Source organism: Peromyscus maniculatus, chromosome 8 (assembly GCF_049852395.1).
Source record: "Peromyscus maniculatus bairdii isolate BWxNUB_F1_BW_parent chromosome 8, HU_Pman_BW_mat_3.1, whole genome shotgun sequence".
Lineage (NCBI taxonomy): Eukaryota > Metazoa > Chordata > Mammalia > Rodentia > Cricetidae > Peromyscus > Peromyscus maniculatus.
Window position 1 is genome coordinate 103,464,085 of NC_134859.1, and position 19,680 is coordinate 103,483,764.

A 19,680-nucleotide genomic window follows, 5' to 3' on the forward strand; every position below is an offset into this window, starting at 1 on the left:
GCAACCACATGGTGGCTCACAACCACCTGTAATGAGATCTGGTGCCCTCTTCTGGCCTGCAGGCATACATGCAGACAGAACCCTGTATACATAATAAATAGATCTAAAAAAAAATGTCCTACAGGCTTGCCTGGGACCAATCTTACGGAGGCATTTTCTCAACTGGGGTTCCCCCCTTTCAGATGACTCTAACTTGTCTCAAGTTGACATAAAATTAGCCAGCACAATTGTCTTATTTTTCTGTCTCTTTCTACCCATGAAATGCTGAGAAGTCAGGCAAGTTCTCCTCAGGGAACCTCTTGGACAAAGTCCTCTTGGGCCCAAGCAGTCAGGTGGTTGGCTTGACTGTGGCCAGCCCTTCCCTGGAAGGATTAGCATTGAGCAAGTCAGTGCCTGAGGAGCAGAGGCGAGCCCACCCTCAGTCCCAGCCCACCTTCCTGCAGGCGCAGGCTCAGGCTGTGAGCACCAAGGCGGAACGGACAGGCCTGCAGAACATGGAGTTGGCCCCAGTGCAGCGCAAGATCGAGGCCCGCTCTGCGGAGGACTCTTTCACTGGCTTCGTCCGGACCCTCTACTTTGCTGATACCTACGTGAGGGACAGTGAGTAGCCAGCCCGAGGTTGGGGGTGTAGACACATCGTGGTGGGAGACACCTGTAGCATGAGGGCATGGATCGGTGGACTCTGGCATGAGGAAATGGGTCGGTGGGTACTCCTGATGTGAAAGCATATAGGCAGTGCTGCGGGCCTGGGACCCTCGGAGGCCTAGTCTGTTGGTCGAGGCAGAAACCAGAGCCAACGTCGGCTTCCTTCCCTCTCCTCCCGGACTTGACAGTCAGCTGCCTGGTCTGAGAGCCTTACTCCACGGCTCTCCAGAAGCATGGCCTTAGACACATCGCCTAACCTTTCTGGCCCTCAGCCTCCTCTCACGTAAAACGGGACTGCTGGCTTCTGCCTCCATAGCGGGTGGGGTGGCAGGGTTCCTGTTGCCACCCAGTAGGCATGCGGAAGTGTTTCTCCCTAGCTGATTCCTCCCTGCTGCATGTGAGTGGCCACTGCTGTATCCCTCCAAGGGCAGAGCTGTCCTGGGCTCAGTCTCATCTGTGTGGGGAGCCCCGTGAGACTGTGGGATGCTTGCCCAGGAGGCTGGAGAGGCCCACAGCATGTCTGGTTTACAGAGAAGGGAAGCTTGAGGAAGCTTGCCAGCCTGACTCGAGGGTTTCAGTAGCAGGGCTTGGGGTGGAAGCCGAGGTTGCCAGCCCTCCTCAGCTCCCAGAGCCCCGGGTTAGGCACCCAAGCCTTTGTTTTTTGGCAGGCTCCCGCCACTGCCCTTCACTGTGGGCTGGCACCAATGGAGGTACCATCTATGCTTTTTCCCTGCGTGTGCCTCCTGCAGAGCGGAGAATGGAGGAGCCGGTTCGGGCTGAGCAGGGTGAGTGGTGAACAGGGAACACCCAGGGGGCCGGAGCTACCCGGCTTGGCGGGTGTGGTCCCGCCCAGGTCACCAAGCCCTGTCCCCAAACTGCTGCCTCCCCAACCTGCCTCCCTTGTAGCCAAGGAGATCCAGCTGATGCATCGTGCGCCCGTGGTGGGCATCCTGGTGCTTGACGGACACAGTGTACCCCTTCCCGAGCCCCTGGAAGTAGCCCATGACCTGTCCAAGAGCCCGGACATGCAAGGCAGCCACCAGTTGCTTGTGGTGTCAGAGGAACAATTCAAGGTGCCGCGTGGCAGGGTCCCCGGGTGCCCCTAGGACATCAGTGGAGTTCAGCCCCTGAACACAAATAGTGATAGTGGACTAAGGTTCTCATTTGGAGTTGGGGTATGTTCTTCAGGGTCACAGGAAAGAAGGGGGGCAAGAGGGGGTGGTCTTGTGTGTGTCTGCCTTAGACCTAAAGGGTCACCCTGGGACAGGACCTGAGTCTGTGGGAGGCGCAGAATGCCCAAACAAGATGTCAGGGGCCTTGCATCCTCCTGGCCCAAGATCTGCATCTAAGAGCTGAGGGGTGTTAAGACCCGGATGAGCTTGTTGTCCACCGTGAGGTGTCTGCTAAAGGACAAGGTCCCAATGGTCGTATGGGTGCGAGGACCACAGTCCAGCTATGTGGTGTGACTCACGCCCCGCTGCCATGTGTGCCCAGGTATTCACACTGCCCAAGGTGAGTGCCAAGATGAAGCTGAAGCTGACAGCCCTGGAGGGCTCACGGGTGCGAAGAGTGGGTGTGGCTCACTTCGGCAGCTGCAGGGCTGAGGACTACGGGGAGCACCACCTGGCGGTGCTCACCAACTCGGGCGACATCCAGGTGGTCTCCATGCCCCTGCTCAAGCCCCAAGCGCGATACAGCTGCATCCGAAAGGAGGACGTCAGTGGAATCGCCTCCTGTGTCTTCACCAAATATGGCCAAGGTGAGCAGGCCTGGGCTGGGGCTCTCGGTGAGCGGGTCTCAGGCACTGAGAGAAGGGAGAGAGGCAGGAGCAGCTCAGATGTGGGGCTCTGCCTGCCCTGAGTGAAGAGCATCCAGCAAGGAGGCTCTGTCCCCACCCCCCTGGGAGGGAGGCGCTGCCACAGCCGCAGCGCCCAGGAGCCCCGGGCCGGCTTCACTCAGGGCTTCTCTGCCTCTCCGCAGGTTTCTACCTGATATCACCCTCAGAGTTTGAGCGCTTTTCTCTCTCCACCAAGTGGCTGGTTGAGCCCCGGTGTTTGGTGGATTCAACCAAAACCAAGAACCACAGCCGCCCCAGTAACGGCAACAGCACGGGCCCCCAAAGGACCTCGGGCCAAGTCAGGTGAGGATGAGGGTCCAGAGGCCTTTCCTTCTGCGGCATCTGCTGACTGGCCAGCTGCCAGTGCAGACCCCTCCCCTGCTCAGACCTGGTCAAGCAGGTTGGCCTCACCCATTCCTCACGGGAGCAGGATTTTCAGAGCCCAGTGGTCCCCAGCCCTCACTGTCTGCCCCTCCACAGGAACTCAAGAAGCCAAAGTGATGGGGAAGGTAAGATATGTCGGCCTCTGGCTGCTCCGTGGGGCACACCTGGGACACAGCTGGCTGACTGGAGTCGGGGGGGGGGGGGGGGGGCACTGAGGAGGGTGAGCGAGAGGGAAGAGTGAGTTTAGACCGGGAGCGGAAGGAACGGTTTCCTGCATCTGGGGTCTCAGCACTCGCTCCCTTAACCCCTGTAATAAGAGGGCTGGGCAGAGGGCCCAGGACAGGCCCCCCTGACCACTCTGCCTTCCAGAGAAGAAGCCTGGCCCAGTGATGGAGCACGCTCTGCTCAATGACGAGTGTGAGTCGGTGTGGGGGTCGGTGAGGCTCACGTGAGAGAGGGGAAGCATGTCTTGGGGTACAGGGCAAGCTTGGAAGGCCAGAGGAAGCCAGGCGTGGGCTTTCTGTGGGCCAGGGCACAAGCCGGTCTGGCACCCCACTGGTGAAAGAGACAGTGTCTGGCCTTATCCCTGCAGGCCTCACTGGGTCTCTCCTACCCAGCAGGGGTCCTAAAGGAAATCCAGAGCACGCTGGAAGGGGACCGGGGGTAAGTCACTACAGTGCTGGGAGAATGTGGGGACGTGGGGGACGAGGCCACCATGAAGGGTGATTTCCCTGTCTTTCCCACCTCAGGAGCTATGGCAATTGGCGTTCTCACCGAGTGGCTGTGGGATGCAGCCTCAGCAATGGGGAAGGTAGGGCTGTGGGCCCTCCAGGGGAGGGGAAGGTCTGCTGCCTAGGAAGGACAGGAAGAGGAGCCCCAATGGCTACCGTTCCTGGGCCCCACAGGCCTCCAGGGCCATCTTAGCCCTAGAAATCACCAATGGCATTGGTGGCTCAGGGTGGGTGACTTTGGCACCCTGTGCTGCCCGGGATGGTCCTGACCTACTGCCTCCCCATGTCCTTCCACAGCGGAGTGAACGGGACAGCATCCAGGCTGTAAGAAGAACACACACTACTGAGGGCCTTTCCAGCCCGAGCCTGGCCAGGGTCTGCCCTGGCCGCCACCCTGTTGCTGCTCCTGGCCTCAGGAGAGGAGAGCCCCACCCCAGGCGGCCCCTCCTGGGTCCTGTCTGTCTTGTTCTTTTGTCAATGTTGCACAGTTTTTATTCTCCACCCCCCCCCCTTTTGTAGTGGGTTGGGTTTTAAATTATAAATTTTAACTGCCTCTGAGTAAAACAGAGTTTTTAATAAACACCTTGTTATGTCTTCACTGGAACAGCCTGAGGACAATTTTTCAGTGATTTAAGTCCATCTCCAGCTCGGAGATGCTCAGAGAACCTCCTCTTTAAGTATTTGAATCACCAGATGTTGCTAAAATACCTTCCAGTGGTGGTGGTGGGGAGGGCAAACAGCATCCATATAACAGAGCCATGATCTGCCAGAGTCCACCCTGGCCTACTAATGAATTATTGGGCTTCCTTACAGGGCACAGGTGAGGGGTTACCTACAGAGGTGTGGGTGCTCCTCCCCCATAGGCCACCCCTAAAAAGCTTTGACCCAGTAAGGATGAGAGCTTCCCTGTAGCAACAGACGCCACTCTAGTGGGGACCCCAGAGTGGCCCCTCCCCCAGGCCATGTGCATTTAAGGCAGAGTTGGTTGGTGTAGAGGCAGTTGGATACTTGGGCAAGAACTTAATGCCCCACTCTGCCCTTTAAGTGGGATGTAAACTGCAGGCATGCCCAGCGGGTGTGTGCTGTGGGAATTTTGATCGCACTGTGACACTCCAAGACTGTTAAATAAAGTTGACCTTGCATCGGGGTGGAGCTGCTGGCTAGCTGACTGGAATTGGCCATAGAGAAGCCAGCAGTTTGGATAGAGAAGACACGCGGGAAGGAGAGGGCAGGGACTTGAGTATGGCGCTTCCTTTTAGTTTTGGGACCAGTGAAGAGACAGGTCCCTTGCTGTTTCTCCAGCCAAAAAGGAAGGTCAGCCAGTTGCTTCTCAGGTTCTCTGATCTAACAGATTTTCACCTCCACCTCCACATATGGCTTCCAAGTCTTTGTTGGTAAATAAAATGAGACTTAGTTTAAACCTACATATCACAGCCCTGGAACTTCCTCGGCTGCGGGACTGAAAGGCCCTCAAGGCCATGGCCTGAGTGGCCAGCAGAGCGTTGACTGTGGGGCTCTGGGGCTCCAGACGATAATTAAAATGTCAGTAGATTCATGTACAGCTGCTAAGCTGACAGAAAAACATCAGGGATGCTTCTTTGCAAGGAGGTGCAACTGAATGCCCCAAGATGATGGTTGCTCAGCCCAGATGACAGTCACTACCATGCTTATATCTGAACATTCTCTTTGGGAGGGTCCAGGCAGAATGTCTTGTCCTGGGTGAGACTTTCAAGTAAAAGAACATGGGGGCTAAAGTGGATCAAAGACCTCAACATAAATCCAGTTACGCTGAACTTAATAGAAGAGAAAGTAGGAAGTACTCTTGAATGCATTGGCACAGAGATCACTTCCTAAATACAACACCAGCAGCACAGACACTGAACACAACAATTAATAAGTGGGACCTCTGGAAACTGAGAAGCTTTTGTAGGGCAAAAGACACAGTCAATAAGACAAAGCGACAGCCTACAGAATGGGAAAAGACCTTCACCAACCCCACTTCTGACAGAGGACTGATCTCCAAAGTATATAAAGAACTCAAGAAACTAGACAAAAAAATACTGAACAATCCAATTAAAAAATGGTCTAAAGAGCTAAACAGAGAATTCTCAAAAGAAGAATCACAAATGGCTGAAAGACATTTAAGGAAATGCTCAATATCCTTAGTCATCAGAGAAATGCAAATCAAAACGACTCTGAGATACCACCTTACACCTGTCAGAATGGCTATGATCAAAAACACTAATGACCGTCTATGTTGGAGAGGATGTGGAGCAAAGGGAACACTCCTCCACGGTTGGTGGGAATGTAAACTTGTACAACCACTGTGGAAATCAGTATGGTGGTTTCTCAGAAAATTGGCAATCGATCTACCTCAAGACCCAGCCATACCATTCTTGGGCATATATCCAAGGAATGCTCAATCATACCACAAAGATACATGCTCAACTATGCTCATAGCAGCACTATTTGGAATAGCCAGAACCTGGAAACAACCTAGATGCCCGTCAACAGAAGAATGGATTAAGAAAATGTGGTACATATACACAATGGAGTACTACTCAGCAGAGAAAAACAATGACAGCATGAAATTTGCAGGCAAATGGATGGAACTAGAAAATATCATCCTGAGTGAGGTAACCCAAACACAGGAGGACAAACATGGTATGTACTCACTCATAAGTGGAAACTAGATATAAAGCAAAGGACAATCAAACTGCAACCCACAGAACCAGGGAGGCTACATAGCAGGGGGGACCCTAGGATGACTGTGGCTTAGAATAAGTTTTGGTTTTACTCAATCACTGGGCAAGCCTCAGTGAAACATTTCACTATTAGGATAAGAATTTGTACTGTATCAAGCTGATAATAGAAAAATAAATAAGCAAATTAAAAAAATACAGACCAAAACCAAAACAAAACATGGGGCCTGGAGAGATGGCTCTATGGTTGAGAGCACTGGCTGCTCTTCCAGAGGACCTGGGTTTGATTCCCAGCACCCACATGGTGGCTCACAACCATCTATAGCTCCAGTTCCAGGGGATCTGACACCCTCTTCTGGCCTCTGAGGGTACTTGTACTCACAGGTACATACCCACACACATATACACATAATTAAAACTATGATAAATCTTTTCTTAAAAAACACAATCATAGCCAGGCAGTGGTGGCGCATGCCTTTAATCCCAGCACTCGGGAGGCAGAGCCAGGCAGATCTTTGTGAGTTCGAGGCCAGCCTGGTCTACAGAGCGCGATCCAGGAAAGGAGAAACCCTGTCTTGAAAACAAACAAACAAACAAACAAACAAACAAACAAAAAACCACAATCATTTACCAATATAATATGTATTACTTCTGGGTCACCAGAAGGACCTGAAAGTCCGTGAGAGCGCAGAGCCTTCCATTTGTTCAAGAGTTTGTCCCAAGAGCTCACAGTTCATGTTGTAAAGAGGTCAACCAGGAACTAGAGTTCTGCTGGTCAGTGATGGCAGTTCCTCACAGCCATTCTCCAGCAGGGGTTCCAGCCAGACTGGGATGGTGTGTCTCAGTTTAACATAAGCTGTGTGCCTCTGAGGTCTCCTCCACAGAGTGCATCTGTGTAGTACCTGCCCAAGGATTCCGTGAGTTCATAGCAAAACGTTGAAAACCGCCTAGGACATACTAAGCCCATGCCTGGGTGGGATCTGTAAGACATACTAAGGCCATGCCTGGGTGGGACCTGCTGGTGTTGTCCATGTCTCCTTCTCCGTGTTATCTTTAGAAAATCATAGTAATCCTACATGGGTCACGGTCATCAACTGGATAAATCTCCACAAACTAACGCACAGCATCGTGCACACCCTGGGATCCTGCTGCAGACCCATGCCTTGGTTGTCTGTCTGTCTGTCAATAGAATCCCGTGCTGATTGCCCTTCCATGCCTGGCTGCTTTCACACACCATTGTTTACAAGATTACCAAGTCGTCCTCGTCACTCTCCTCTGTGGCTCTCATTGCTGCGTGAGAATCTGCTGTGTGAGCGTTCTGCTTCTTACTGGGTGCCCAGCCCTTTGAACAATGATGCTGGCAGCGGGTATTGCCTCCTACAGCTGTCTGCAGGTACACTGGTGTTGCCCATGAGCTTGTGGTCCTTTGGGACAGTTGCTTCCTCCTCGTGAGTGTAAACTGGCACAACCTCTATGGAAGAAAATTTAGAAATCTCCGAATTACAAACACACACAGCCTATGGTCCAGCAAGTCTCCTTCTGGAAGTTAATTCTACTTGGATGAAATTATTTCCTGGTGCTGTTTGTAATGTAAGCAAAAGATGATTACTTTATGGGATGAGTGTTTTGCTTGCACATATGTTTGTGTGCGTGTGTGTGTGTGTGTGTGTGTGTGTGTGTGTGTGTGTGTGTGTGTGTGCCTGCTGGCCTCAGAGGCCAAAAGAGGGCATTGGCTCTCCTGAAACTGGAGTTACAGTTTCCACCACGTGGGTGCTGGAAACCTAGCCTGGGCCCACCATAAGAGCAACAAGTGCTCCTAACCACTGCTTCATGTCCCCACCTCTCTCTCTCTCTCTCTCTCTCTCTCTCTCTCTCTCTCTCTCTCTTTCTCTCTCTCTCTCTCTCTCTTTTAAAGATTCATTTGTTTATTGTGTATACAGAAGAGGGTACCAGATCTCATTACAGATGGTTGTGAGCCACCATGTGGGTGCTGGGAATTGAACTCAGGACCTCTGGAAGAGCAGTCAATGCTCTTAACCTCTGAGCCATCTCTCCAGCCCCCCCCCCCCACCTCTCTCATAAGCAAAAGGTGAGATGAGGTAGCATCAACTCAGTTTTTTAAAAAATCCAGGGGGAGGGAATGGGAGGAGAGGGAGGCCTCTCCTGCAGTTGGGATGTAAAATAAATGAATAAATTTCATTAATTAAAAAAAAAAATCTAGCCGGGTGGTGGTGGTGGTGGTGGTGGCGGCGGCGGCGGTGGCGGCGGCAGCGGCAGCGCACACCTTTATTCCCAGCACTTGGGAGGCAGAGGCAGGCGGATCTCTGTGAGTTCAAGGCCAGTCTGGTCTCCAAAGCGAGTTCCAGGAAAGGCGCAAAGCAACACAGAGAAACCCTGTCTCGAAAAACCAAAAAAAAAAAAAAAAAAAAAAATCTATGGGTAACTGGGCAGTGGTGTGCATGCCTTTGATCCCAGCACTTGGGAGGCCAAGGCAGGCCAATCTTTGAATTAGTTCAGGGTCAGCCTGGTCTACACAGTGAGTTCCAGGACAGCCAGGGCTATGTAGAGAGACCCTGTCTCAAAAAATAAAATACAAATAAAAGTTTAGAAAGCCATTCATCAAAGGGCCTCCAAGCCTCACAGCCTAGGTTAACCCCAGGACCCACCAGGTAGAAGGAAGGAACTGAGTACAGCATGCTGCCTGTCCTCTGACCCCACACATGGACTGTGGTATGCATGCACGCGCCGTGCACTCACACACACTCACATTCACACATACTAAATAAATAAATGAATACAATTTTAAAAGCTCTATCATCAATTGGTTAAACTATAGAACATTAATTCATCAGGAGGCTGAGCAACTGGGGAGGAAGAGGAGGGAAGTCAGCACATGGTGATGTTGCTTGTTTTCTTGTTTTGTTTGTTTGTTTTGGTTTTTCAAGACAGGGTTTTGCTGTGTAGCCTGGGCTGTCCTGGAACTCATTATGTAGAACAGGCTGGCCTCAAACTCACAGAGATCCTCCTGCCTCTGCCTCCCATTGCTGGGATTAAAGGCGTTCACCATCACCTCTGGGCTGCTCAACATGTGTTGTAAAAACCTCTAAGGTAGAGCTGGAGAGATGACTCAGAGGTTAAGAGCACTGGCTGCTCTTCTAGAGGTCCTGAGTTCAATTCTAAGTAACCGCATGGCGGCTCACAACCATCTATAATGAGATCTGGTGCCCTCTTCTGGCCTGCAGTCATACATGCAGATGGAACACCATAATAAATAAATAAATCTTAAAAACAAAACAAAAAAACCTCCAAGGTGAACTATTGAGTGAACAAAAGCAGCTCAGTTAGCAGAGGACTTGTCTGGAACCCACAGGGCTCTCCCTGGATTCTACCCCCACGATGAAAAAAAATCACAAAAATCTGTGAGCTAAGTAAGTTTCCACTTGTGTGAGTTGCCTTTGAGGTTGATGACACGGCTTGAGAGCACTGGCTGCTCTTCTAGGAGCCTGAGATTCGACTTCTATCTAGTTCTGTTTCATAACTCCAGAGCGGTGCCCAGGTTTTACCCCGGTTCGAGGTGCAAACTCCTATCGTATGCACTTTTTAGTAGACTGTATTTCACAATAGAAAAGAATGGAACTCCCGAGTGTCCCCTGCATAGTCCCATAGCCATGGTCCCAGCCTCCTGGAAGGCCCCGGGTAGAAGCGCTTTCCTCTGCCGCTCTTGGCAGACAGGGAGTGAGGCTGAAGTGAGAGCCTGGGCTCCTCAGTCTGGCCTGGTGCCAGGCTGATCTGAATGGCAGGGAGTCCTGGCTCCGATGCCCTGTCCACGGCCTTTGTCCACAGCTGCAGCGTCTCCTCTTTCCACTGCCTCCAATCCATTGTTGACCAAGAGAGTCAGGACCCGCTGCCGCCTACATTATTGATGCTACTGCCTTAAGAGGGGAGACTCGGGATAAATTGAGCCCATAACCTCCCCAGAGCAGACAGTGTCCAGCAACCGAGACCTCAGGGCAACCGTGGACAGTCCGATCAGAAGGCAAAAGGAGCAAGGCATTAATTGGTAAGGCAATTATGGGCGGAAGCAAGGGCAAAGCGCCCCAGCGCCGGGCTCGACCCGGGAGGCCAGCCTCAGTGGAGCAGGAGTCGGGGTCCGCCAGCGCTGACAGCGCCCCCAGTCGGGATCGCAGGCTTGCCCGCGGCAAAGCCCACAAGACCAAGCCCGCTAAGAACCCCGAGGCCACCAAAGGCAAGGGGACCACTGAAGGCCGCAGGAAGCCCACCGAAGAGGGGAACCACCACTGCAGAGGTGCAGAGACTGGGGCATCACTGGAGACCCGGGAGAGGCAGGGCAGCTCTCAGGGTCGGGGCCACAGGTCCACGGGGAGCCGTGAGCCCGGGGACAGTCATGAGGAGCTCCCTGAGGAACAGAAACTCCCCGGGGAAGAAGAGTGGACGGTCAAGCGCGGCCGCCGCAGAAGAAAGGAGCAGGGACCATCGGCTCCGCGAGGCCACCGAGAGACTTCTGGCAGGGATGGGGACACGTCGGGCGGGGATGGTGGCAGCTCGTGCCTGGACAGTGAACACCAGGAGGCCCTGGACAGCAGCAGCCAGGGTGGTGGAGCCTCCGAGCAGCCAATCAAGGCCAAAACTTCTGACACGAGCTCAGAAGGCGCCCTTATCAGAAGACCCGAGTCAACTGGCGGCAGCAACCATCATGGCAATGGTGGACATGCCTTGGAGCTCCAGAGCAGAAAAGGGCCGTCGGGGACAAGGGCTCAGGGAGCGAGTGATGATTCCCGGACAGATACAGACTCGAGTCCCTGGTGGTCCGGGCACAGACGTCGCCCACGGAAGACCCCAGGAACCTCAAGCCGCATCCCTGAGTTCCAGGAGACAGAGCTGGCCAGGGAAGCTGCAGTCTCCAGCTCTCTCGAGAATAGCTGCACAAGCGCCCCCAGGGGCTCTCAGGGTCCTGGGGACTGCAAAGTGATCGCAGACACCAGTGATGTCGGGAAGCAGCCAAAGGCTGAGCTGCAAGGCACTGAGCCTGAGAAGGTGGAGGCCCCCAGGGCTCAGCGCCTCCAGGTCGGAGAGGTGGCGGGGAAGGTACCGGTGGCTGTGAGCGAGAGTGACACGGGAGCCAGAGAGGGAGCAGGTGCAGGGGACCGACGACCCCGGGACCCGGCGCCGCTGGCTGCACTCGTGGTGCTCCGCAAGCTGCGCACGAGGGCCCCGGCTGGCACGTCTCCCCAGGTCGCGGGTGGCCTCCACGGGAGCCTCAAGGCGCGGCTGCAGCGTGCGGCGCGGGCCCTGGGCCTCCTGCGCTGGCTGCGACTGCGGGTGGAGCAACGTCGGGGCGATGCGCGCAGGGCCAGCCCGCAGGAGCGTGAGGAGCGCGGCCGCGAGAGGGCGCTCGAGGCGCGGGGCGGGGTGCCCGGGCCACGGCGCTGGCTGGCCTTACGCCTGGCCTGTCGGGCGGTGCTCCGGGAACCGCCGCGGGCTCCCCCTGGCGGCAGTCCGAGCCCCCCGCAGGCGCTGAATAGCTCAGGCTCAGACCGCGCATCAGCCATCGAGGATGCAGCTCCAGATCCAAAGTTCGCGGTGGTCTTCCCCCGGATCCATAGTGCGCAGGAGTCGTGCAGCGGCCCCTCAGGAGCATCCACGGACGCCCCCACTGGGGAAGGCCGCGTTTCGTCTCCTGCAGGGGCTGCAGAGTACAGAGAGGAGCAAGGGGCTAGTGAAGAAGGGGTGGTCAGGTCCCGCCAGGCTCCCTCCTTTTCCCCGTCTGCCCCCAGTGGAACTTCACCGGAAGAGAACCGGAGCGAAGCGGAGCCAGAGAACCCAGAAGTTAAGACTCCTGTGCACTGGGCGCAGGGCTCTACTCCCTGCGTAGACCCTGGGCTTGGCGCTGATACTCTGCTGCCTCAACTTACCTTGGAGACCCGCCTACGGCAGAATAGCCCTTGCAGGTCCCCAAGGGAGCGGTGGGAACCAGAGGATGACGCTGAGGCAGCGCTGGAAAGGGATCTGGAGCTGAGCATCCGGAAGGACCTAGAGATGCCACCCTTCCCCGGTGCTAAGACCGGGAGTCTCCCAGAGGGCCTGGAAGACATTGAGGACCTCGCCCGGCTGCGGTGAGGGGCATAATGCCGAATCAGCCACCCCTGGCTCCTAATTCCTCATACTCCATCCCGCCCTTGGACCCTTGAAAATCGTATGCACCCTTACTGAGTCAACAGGGGATTTTTGCCTCATAGAAAGGCAGGTTTGGGGTGAAAGGTTCCCCTTCCAAAGCTCCAGCACCCCCCTACTGTGGATTGAACCTAGGATCTCCTGCATTCGGTCCTGATCTATGTAGTCCCCCATCCCGCTTTTTTTTAAATGGGGGGTGGGAGCAAACTCTTGAGTGTCACAGTATACATGCAGAGGTCAGAGGACAACTTGCAGATGTTGACTCTCTCCCACCCTGTCGTTTCTGGGGCTCACACTCGGGTTATCAGGCTTTGGGGCAGTGCTTTTACCCTCTTAGCCATCTTTCTGCTCACCCCCACTCCCAGCCCCACCCCCACATGCGCCCTGTTTATACCTTTTCATTTGTTAAAAAAAATCTCACCAGGTTGCCCAGGCAGGAGTTGAACTTGTGATACTCCTGCCCAGGGTTTCCCTAACGCGGCAGGGCTAGCCCAGGACCCGCGCTCAGCAACTTCACCCTTGTCCCGCTCTCCCCACAGGCTGGTGTGTGACAGCTCTGTGCTGCTGTGCCTCAAGAAGAGGTTCCACCTGGGCCGCATCTATGTAAGGGGACCACAGAGAAGGGGCGTGGCTGGAGTCTCTTCCTCTGTGGGCACCCCTGGGGCTTCCCTTCATCCCTAGACTGAGTGTAAAGCCGGCTCTACCTGGGGTCCCGCAAGGCATGGGCCGGTCTGGGGTGCATCGGAGGTCCCCATTTGTGTCCCCTTCTCATAAGAGCCTCTGCTTTCTTTGCCAGACTTTCGGGGGGCCCCTCCTGCTTGCTCTGAACCCCCACCAGGCACTCCCTCTCTTCTCACCTGAGGTCTTGGCCAGCTACCATCCCAGGAAGGCCCCGAACACCACTCCGTAGGTGACTTTGCCCCTTTGCCCCCGTTCGCGACTCCCTGCACGTACGTCTTACTGAGGGAGTTCCAGGGCCCGTGGGCGCTTCGCCTATTCCTAGAGGCCCCAGACAACCATCGCGGGCACCTTCTCATCACTCTCGTGTCCTTCCCCCCAGACACATCTTCGCCATCGGGGCAGCAGCCTATAGCCTGTGTCAGAGCTCCGGACAGGACCCCTGCATCCTCCTAGGGTGAGTCATGACTGCCTTGTGTGCCTGAATCCACATACCACCCTAACCACTGATCCTGTGCCCTGCTGGGCAGCAATTCAGGGCGATACCCTCGGGACTGCCCTGAGGCCAGCCTGAGTGGCCCTGCGAAGCTCTGCTTCCTGATTGGTCTCCGTGAATCAGGTCTCACTTCCTGGGCTCAGCGGGGCGGCCCTGGGTGCCCCCTCCCGTCCTTAGCTCCTCCCTCCTGCAGGGGGCACAGTGGCTCGGGGAAGACGGAGACTGCCAAGAAGATCCTGGAGCTTCTAAGCAGCCTGGGGCAGAAGCAGACAGAGGCCAGAGGGGCTCAGGTGAGGGCTGGCTGGAGGCAGCTGGTCATCGCTCAGGCCATTTCTCCACGCCTGGCTTTTCATGGGTCAGCCCCAAGATTCCCCTGATGCAGGCAGTCGGGTTGGGCCCTTTTACTTTATTTTTTATTGTTTTTTGCTATTGGTGGTAGGTTTTTTTAAATTTGCTTTTGCTTTACGTTTTTTCAAGACATGGTTTCTGTATAGTCCTGGCTGTCCTGGAACTCAATCTGTAGACCAGGCTGGCCTCAAACTCAGAGGCCCACCTGCTTCTACCTACAGAGTGCTGGGATTAAAGACACGAGCCACCATGCCTGACTCTATTTTTTTTTTAAATGGGGTCTCAGGTAGCCCAGGCTGGCCTAGAATTTCCTGTGTAGCTGAGCATGACCTTGAACTTCTGATTCTCCTGCTTGCACCTCTTGAGTGCACCACCACACCCAGTTTTATGTGGTGCTGGGGACTGAACCCAGAGCCTTGTGGATGTTAGAAAAGCACTCTACAAATTGAGCTACACCCCCAGCCCTTTTAATTTGGGGGGGGGGTTCTGATAGGACTGACCCCACGCGGGCACACACACAGCCAGCAGTACAGCGGACTCTCAGTGGGGAGTGGGTGCCATGGCCATCTTAGGTATACCTGAGTGTCCCAACCCTCACACAGCTAAAGGACATACTGCCCGTGCTCAGCAGCTTTGGCCACGCCAAGACCATCCTCAATGCCAATGCCAGCCGCTTTGGCCAGGAGCTACGCCTCTGCCTGCAGCAGTGAGTGATGGAGGTCCCGAGGACGCAGGGACACCTGAGATGGGTTACTCTCCTTGGGCGCTCGGATACTTCCTGCCTTTGCCCCCAGCCCCAGGATGGCCCCTTCTGCAAAGTGCCCCCTGGTATGCCACCCTGTCTCTTTTACCCACAGGGGAGTCACCGTAGGAGCCTCTGTGTCCCACTATCTGCTTGAGGCCTCCAGAGTGGTGTTTCAGGTAAGGACCCGCCTCCTGCCCACCCTTCGGAGGAGGAGTCACAGCCCTCAAGCCCTGCTCCACCCCTAAGCAAGTTTCTCTCTCCAAGGCCCAGGCTGAGCGAAGCTTCCATGTTTTTTATGAGCTGCTGGCAGGGTTGGACCCCATGGAACGTGAGCAGCTCTCTCTGCAGGGACCTGAGGCCTACTACTACCTCAACCAGGTAGGGGCGAGGCGCTCATGGATGGTGCGCCCAGACAGGGGCTCAGCCAGGGCTTTCAGGATGCTGCGGGGATGCCAGGAGCTGCCCCACCACACACCTGCTGTACTCTGCAGGGCAGAGCCTGCAGGCTCCGGCGCAAAGACGATGCCCAGGACTTCAAAGGGCTGGTGGAGGCCCTGCGGGTGCTGGGCTTGTGTGCAGAGGAGCTGACTGAAGTCTGGGCTGTGCTGGCCACCATCCTGCATCTGGGGAACATCTGCTTCTCTTCTTCAGAGGTGGGCTTCCCTGTGGGCAGGATCAGTGAGCACACTGGATGGGCAGTGGTGATGCCAAGCCATTGTGTGCCTCTTGGTACTCAGCTGTCACCCTCAAGGACAGGCCAGAAGAGGGCACCAGATCTCATTATGGATGGTTGTGAGCCACCATGTGGTTGCAGGAAATTGAACTTAGGATCTCTGAAAGAACAACCAGTGCTCTTAACAGATGAGCCATCTCTCCAGCTCCCCTTGACACTTTTTAAAAGAAACTTAATTCTCATGTCAACAGCTGTGTCCCAAGGGGTGTTGGTTTCCCTCTAGCAATAAAGGCAGCAGAGAGTGAGAAAGAGAAAAGGATGGCCCAGCCACTAAGAGAGAGTCGGGGCTCACACTCAGGGCCTTCAGCCCCGCCCGGAGCCTGGCTCACCACAGTCCAGAGTGCCTTGTGGGCTGTTGGCTCTTTATTTATTTTGAGACAGAGTTTTACTCTGTAGCCCAAGCTGGCCTCAGACTCACTGAGATCCGCCTGCCTCTGCCTCCCAAGTGCTGAGATTAAAGCGTGCACCACCACAGCGGTCTGCTGTCGGCCCTAAAGAAGGGCAGCTGGCTAGATAAAGCAAGGCCGTGCCTGGGCACTATTGCATCACACAAGCAAAGCTCTTTCTGTCCCCCCCCCCTCCTCTGTCCAGCGGGAGTCCCAAGAGGTGGCTGCTGTGTCCAGCTGGGCTGAGATTCACTTGGCAGCCCGGCTGCTCCAGGTGCGACCAGAGCGCCTAGAAGGGGCAGTCACCAAGAGGGTCATGGTGAGCCCCAAGGGTGCTGGGAAGGTGGGAGGCGCAGCCTGAAGCACCTGTGGGTATGGCCTGACATCCTGAGCATGTCTCTGGTCTCCAGGACACTCCCTATGGCCGCGTCTCCAGATCTCTGCCGGTGGAAAGCGCCATCGATGCCAGGTAACCTTGGGGATCAGAGAGGGGAGCCAGGTGTGGCACTCTGCTGGGCAGGGCTCACTTACCGTGTCTGCAGGGACGCCCTGGCCAAGGCCCTGTACACAAGGCTCTTCAACTGGCTTCTGAAGCAGATCAACGTGAGGCTGGCTCCACCAAGGGAGGCAGACAGTGTGGGCACCATCACTGTCGTGGACGCCTATGGCTTTGAGGTCACCCTTTGGGAGGGGGAGGAGCAGGCAGGTGGTGCCCATCTTATCCCAGCTCCTCCCCGGAGGGCTCGAACAGGCCCGAGGTTTTGCCTTTTAACCTTCTCCCCCTTGTTAAAAACCGTTAGATTGCATTCCTTAAGCTGGCCACCAAGGTCTAGTCCCTTATTTGGCCACTTCCTCCTCCTGAGGCTGACTACCAAGGCCCAGCAATCAAAGTATTGAAGTTCAGCAATCAAAACCCCCTTTTAGCTCACTAAATTAGCATACCCAGTTAAAACAAACCAACTCATCCTAACATGGGGTTTCCCCTTTACCTTTATAAACCGCCATTTGCCACTGGGCCACGCCAGTCTCCTCTCTATCCAGAGACAGTCCTTTGTCCCTCCTGGGCAGATATCCCCCCCCCTCCCTGATCCTTTCCTCTTCTCCCTTGTCCTCTATCTCCTGTCTTTGTCTCTTATTCCTTGTCCTTTGTCCCTTGGGGGCCAATAAGTCTTAGTGCTGAGGACTTGTGTGTCTTGTACGGAGTCCCATCCTTTCCCTCTCTACACTGTTTGCCTATCTGACCTATGCCTTTGCTGGCTTCTTCTGGGGCGACTGAGTGGAGTCCTTGAGTGTCCCTCGGTGGGGATGAGGAGGCACCAGGATGGACAGGGAACAGGTCCTGCCTCTTGGGTCTTTAGAGTCTGGTTGAGGCTGGCAGAGAATCTTGGGGCTCTCGATCCACTTATCTCCATCTGCAGGTTCCTGGGAGGACGGTGGTCCTCCACATGTGCCTTTCCCAGCCGGGCCTGGGAACCCTCCTGGATTCCCTCTGGGAGGGGCTGGAGCCCACCCCAAGCCCCAGGGCTCTCTGCCTCACCTCCCCTGCTGGCTGTGTGACCCCACACAGTTAATTTACCCTTCTGAGGCCCCAGCAGTAAAGTAGGCAATGTTAGCTCTCTACAGATAGAGTCCTGCCCTGCTCTGTCTTGTTCTGGCATCGCTTCTGGAGAGTTCTGTCCTGCATGGCCACCTCGGGCTGGGTCTGTCTGCAACCCCACCTCCCACATACCAAGGAGGAAGGAAATAGACCCTTTCCAATCTTCCAGACTGTCACAGCTGTGCACTCCTTGCCTCAAGAGTCGCCTCCTTGAGTCGTGGGGAGGGGCCAGCAATAACGGGGCTTGGAGAAAGGAGATAGGGCACCCCCAGTTCCTGGGTGGGCACTGTTCACTGCCCTTTGTGTCCTGCCTTCCTTAGAATGTCTTGGATGGGAAGGGTTGTATGCATTCGTGTTCTGGTGTGTTTGCAGGTGTGGACAGCTGTGCAAAGGTAGTGGGTGCCCTCCTGGGCTTGAGCCTGCATGCTGAGGCTGCAGAGGAAAGCAGGGGAGGAAGGCTAGAAGGCTTCCTGGAGGTGGCCGCCAGGGGGACCTACTGGTGAGGCTATGGGATTCTGAGGGCCACCAAGACAGACAGTGGGAAGATGCACCCTCCAGAGCCTCTCAGGATGGCCGTGATCAGAGCTCCAGAGGCTCACAGCGCAATTGGAGCAGAGGGCAGGAGCGTGGAGAGCTGGAGGGAAGGTTGATGATACACAGCTGGGGCTGGTCTATGGTGGCCTGTAGGCTGCACCGTGTCCTTTAGACTTGTCCCTGTTGGCTGCGGTCTCAGCTGCGGGGCACCACTCTAGAGCCCTGGAGAGAAGGGAGGGGTCTCCACTCGCCTGCCCCCACCTCCAGTGCAGATGCCGTCTTCACCCACCCCAGGCGCTGCGGGGTGAACGGCTTAGAGCAGCTGTGCAGCAACCTGGCCAGCGAGCGCCTGCAGCTCTTCTCCAGCCAGAGGCTGCTGGCCCAGGAGGAGGTAGGGAGCTGGGCACAGCTGTGGCAGGTGACAGAGCACTGCCCAGCCCAGAGGTTGCCCCAAAGCCCCCTTTCCTGGCGGGTGGGGAGGGTCAGTCCTTCTTAACCTCCATGTACATGAGTACGAGGAGGGGAATCTCTTTGTCAGCTCTGTGATTGCTCCCTGCCCCGACAGACGTGGGCTGTGAGTTACCAAAAACTGGTTCTTTCTAGGAGGAGTGCCAGCGGGAGATGCTGAGCTGGGTACCCATTCCGCAGCCGCCTCCGAGGGAGTGCTGCCTGGAGCTCCTGGTGGGCCAGCCCCACAGCCTCCTGAGCATCCTGGACTCCCAGACATGGCTAGCCCAGGTATACCAGTCGTCAGTGATGCTCCGTGTCACAGACAAGGAATGGGGGCCCTAAGCAGCCAGGATGAGGCCAGCAGGGCCTCCTGGGAGACAAGCAGGTTGTAGGGTCCAGAGACCCAGCCTTTCTCCACAGCCCAGGGAAGGTGCATTCAAGAGGGAAAGCCCTGGGCTTCCACCAATGCCTTAAAGAAACATTTAATTTTGTATGAATATATTTTTGTTTTTGTTTTTGTTTGTTTGTTTCAAGACAGGGTTAAGACAGGGTTTCTCTGTGTAGTCTTGGAACTCACTCTGTAGACCAGGCTGGCCTTGAACTCAGAGATCAACCTGCCTTTTCCCCCTGAGTACTGGGATTAAAGGTTTGCACCACCACCACCTGGTGTGTATGAATGTTTTGTCTTCAAATGTGAGCACACACACACACACCATGGAAATCAGAAGAGGTTGTTGGATCCCCTGGAACTGGAGTTAGGATGGTTGTGAGCTTCCATGTGGGTCCTGGGATCAGAACCTGGGACCTCTGGAAGAGCAGCCAGTGCTCTCAGACATGTCTTCAGCCCCTTAGTCTTGCTTTGTTTTATATATATCATGTATATAGTCTTAGCTGGCCTTGAACTCCTGATCCTTAAGCATCACATCCTAAGTACTGGATTAGAGGCATGCACCACCAACAGCCAGCTATAAATGCTTCTTGGGTTAGTAACTGGCTATGGGGTGTAAATACTCCCCTTACACATCAGCCTCTGCCACCCTGTATTTGAACCCCTGGAGAGAGCAGACACTCCTGATTGTCAAGTAATGTGATGAAGTCACTAGCAACACACGGAATCAGCTTAATGATCAAAGGAATTTGTTTGGGGGTTAACTCACAACCCCGGGAGACAGGAGATTTATCGTAGGGTCTGGAAAGCTGAGCTATGTCCCACACTGATCTG

The 19,680-nt window shown here is 55.1% G+C and overlaps 2 protein-coding genes across 6 annotated transcripts in view; both read left to right on the plus strand.

Annotated features, from left to right (window-relative positions):
- Llgl2 (LLGL scribble cell polarity complex component 2) overlaps positions 1–4,201 on the plus strand; it is a 37,443-nt gene extending 33,242 nt beyond the window's left edge. For 2 of the 5 annotated variants that reach the window (XM_076543743.1, XM_076543744.1), the window contains exons 17-26: positions 444–600; positions 1,314–1,430; positions 1,552–1,718; positions 2,140–2,404; positions 2,626–2,785; positions 2,963–2,991; positions 3,236–3,283; positions 3,484–3,529; positions 3,616–3,677; positions 3,895–4,201. In XM_076543743.1, the coding sequence (XP_076399858.1) occupies positions 444–600; positions 1,314–1,430; positions 1,552–1,718; positions 2,140–2,404; positions 2,626–2,785; positions 2,963–2,991; positions 3,236–3,283; positions 3,484–3,529; positions 3,616–3,677; positions 3,895–3,902 (1,059 nt within the window). In that variant the 3' untranslated portion in view covers positions 3,903–4,201. The remainder of the gene's footprint in view (positions 1–443; positions 601–1,313; positions 1,431–1,551; positions 1,719–2,139; positions 2,405–2,625; positions 2,786–2,962; positions 2,992–3,235; positions 3,284–3,483; positions 3,530–3,615; positions 3,678–3,894) is intronic. The other 3 variants (XM_006993637.3, XM_015987192.2, XM_076543742.1) reach the window with 3 other exon arrangements.
- A 6,169-nt stretch (positions 4,202–10,370) lies between these two features.
- Positions 10,371–19,680, plus strand: part of Myo15b (myosin XVB) — a 41,053-nt gene continuing 31,743 nt past the window's right edge. Inside the window, exons 1-15 of the mRNA XM_076544016.1 lie at positions 10,371–12,433; positions 13,031–13,094; positions 13,288–13,397; positions 13,552–13,626; positions 13,859–13,955; positions 14,586–14,719; positions 14,871–14,934; positions 15,023–15,136; positions 15,250–15,411; positions 16,083–16,196; positions 16,288–16,346; positions 16,420–16,583; positions 17,847–17,973; positions 18,276–18,399; positions 18,612–18,746. Coding sequence (XP_076400131.1) covers positions 10,371–12,433; positions 13,031–13,094; positions 13,288–13,397; positions 13,552–13,626; positions 13,859–13,955; positions 14,586–14,719; positions 14,871–14,934; positions 15,023–15,136; positions 15,250–15,411; positions 16,083–16,196; positions 16,288–16,346; positions 16,420–16,583; positions 17,847–17,973; positions 18,276–18,399; positions 18,612–18,746 — 3,606 coding nt within the window. The remainder of the gene's footprint in view (positions 12,434–13,030; positions 13,095–13,287; positions 13,398–13,551; positions 13,627–13,858; positions 13,956–14,585; positions 14,720–14,870; positions 14,935–15,022; positions 15,137–15,249; positions 15,412–16,082; positions 16,197–16,287; positions 16,347–16,419; positions 16,584–17,846; positions 17,974–18,275; positions 18,400–18,611; positions 18,747–19,680) is intronic.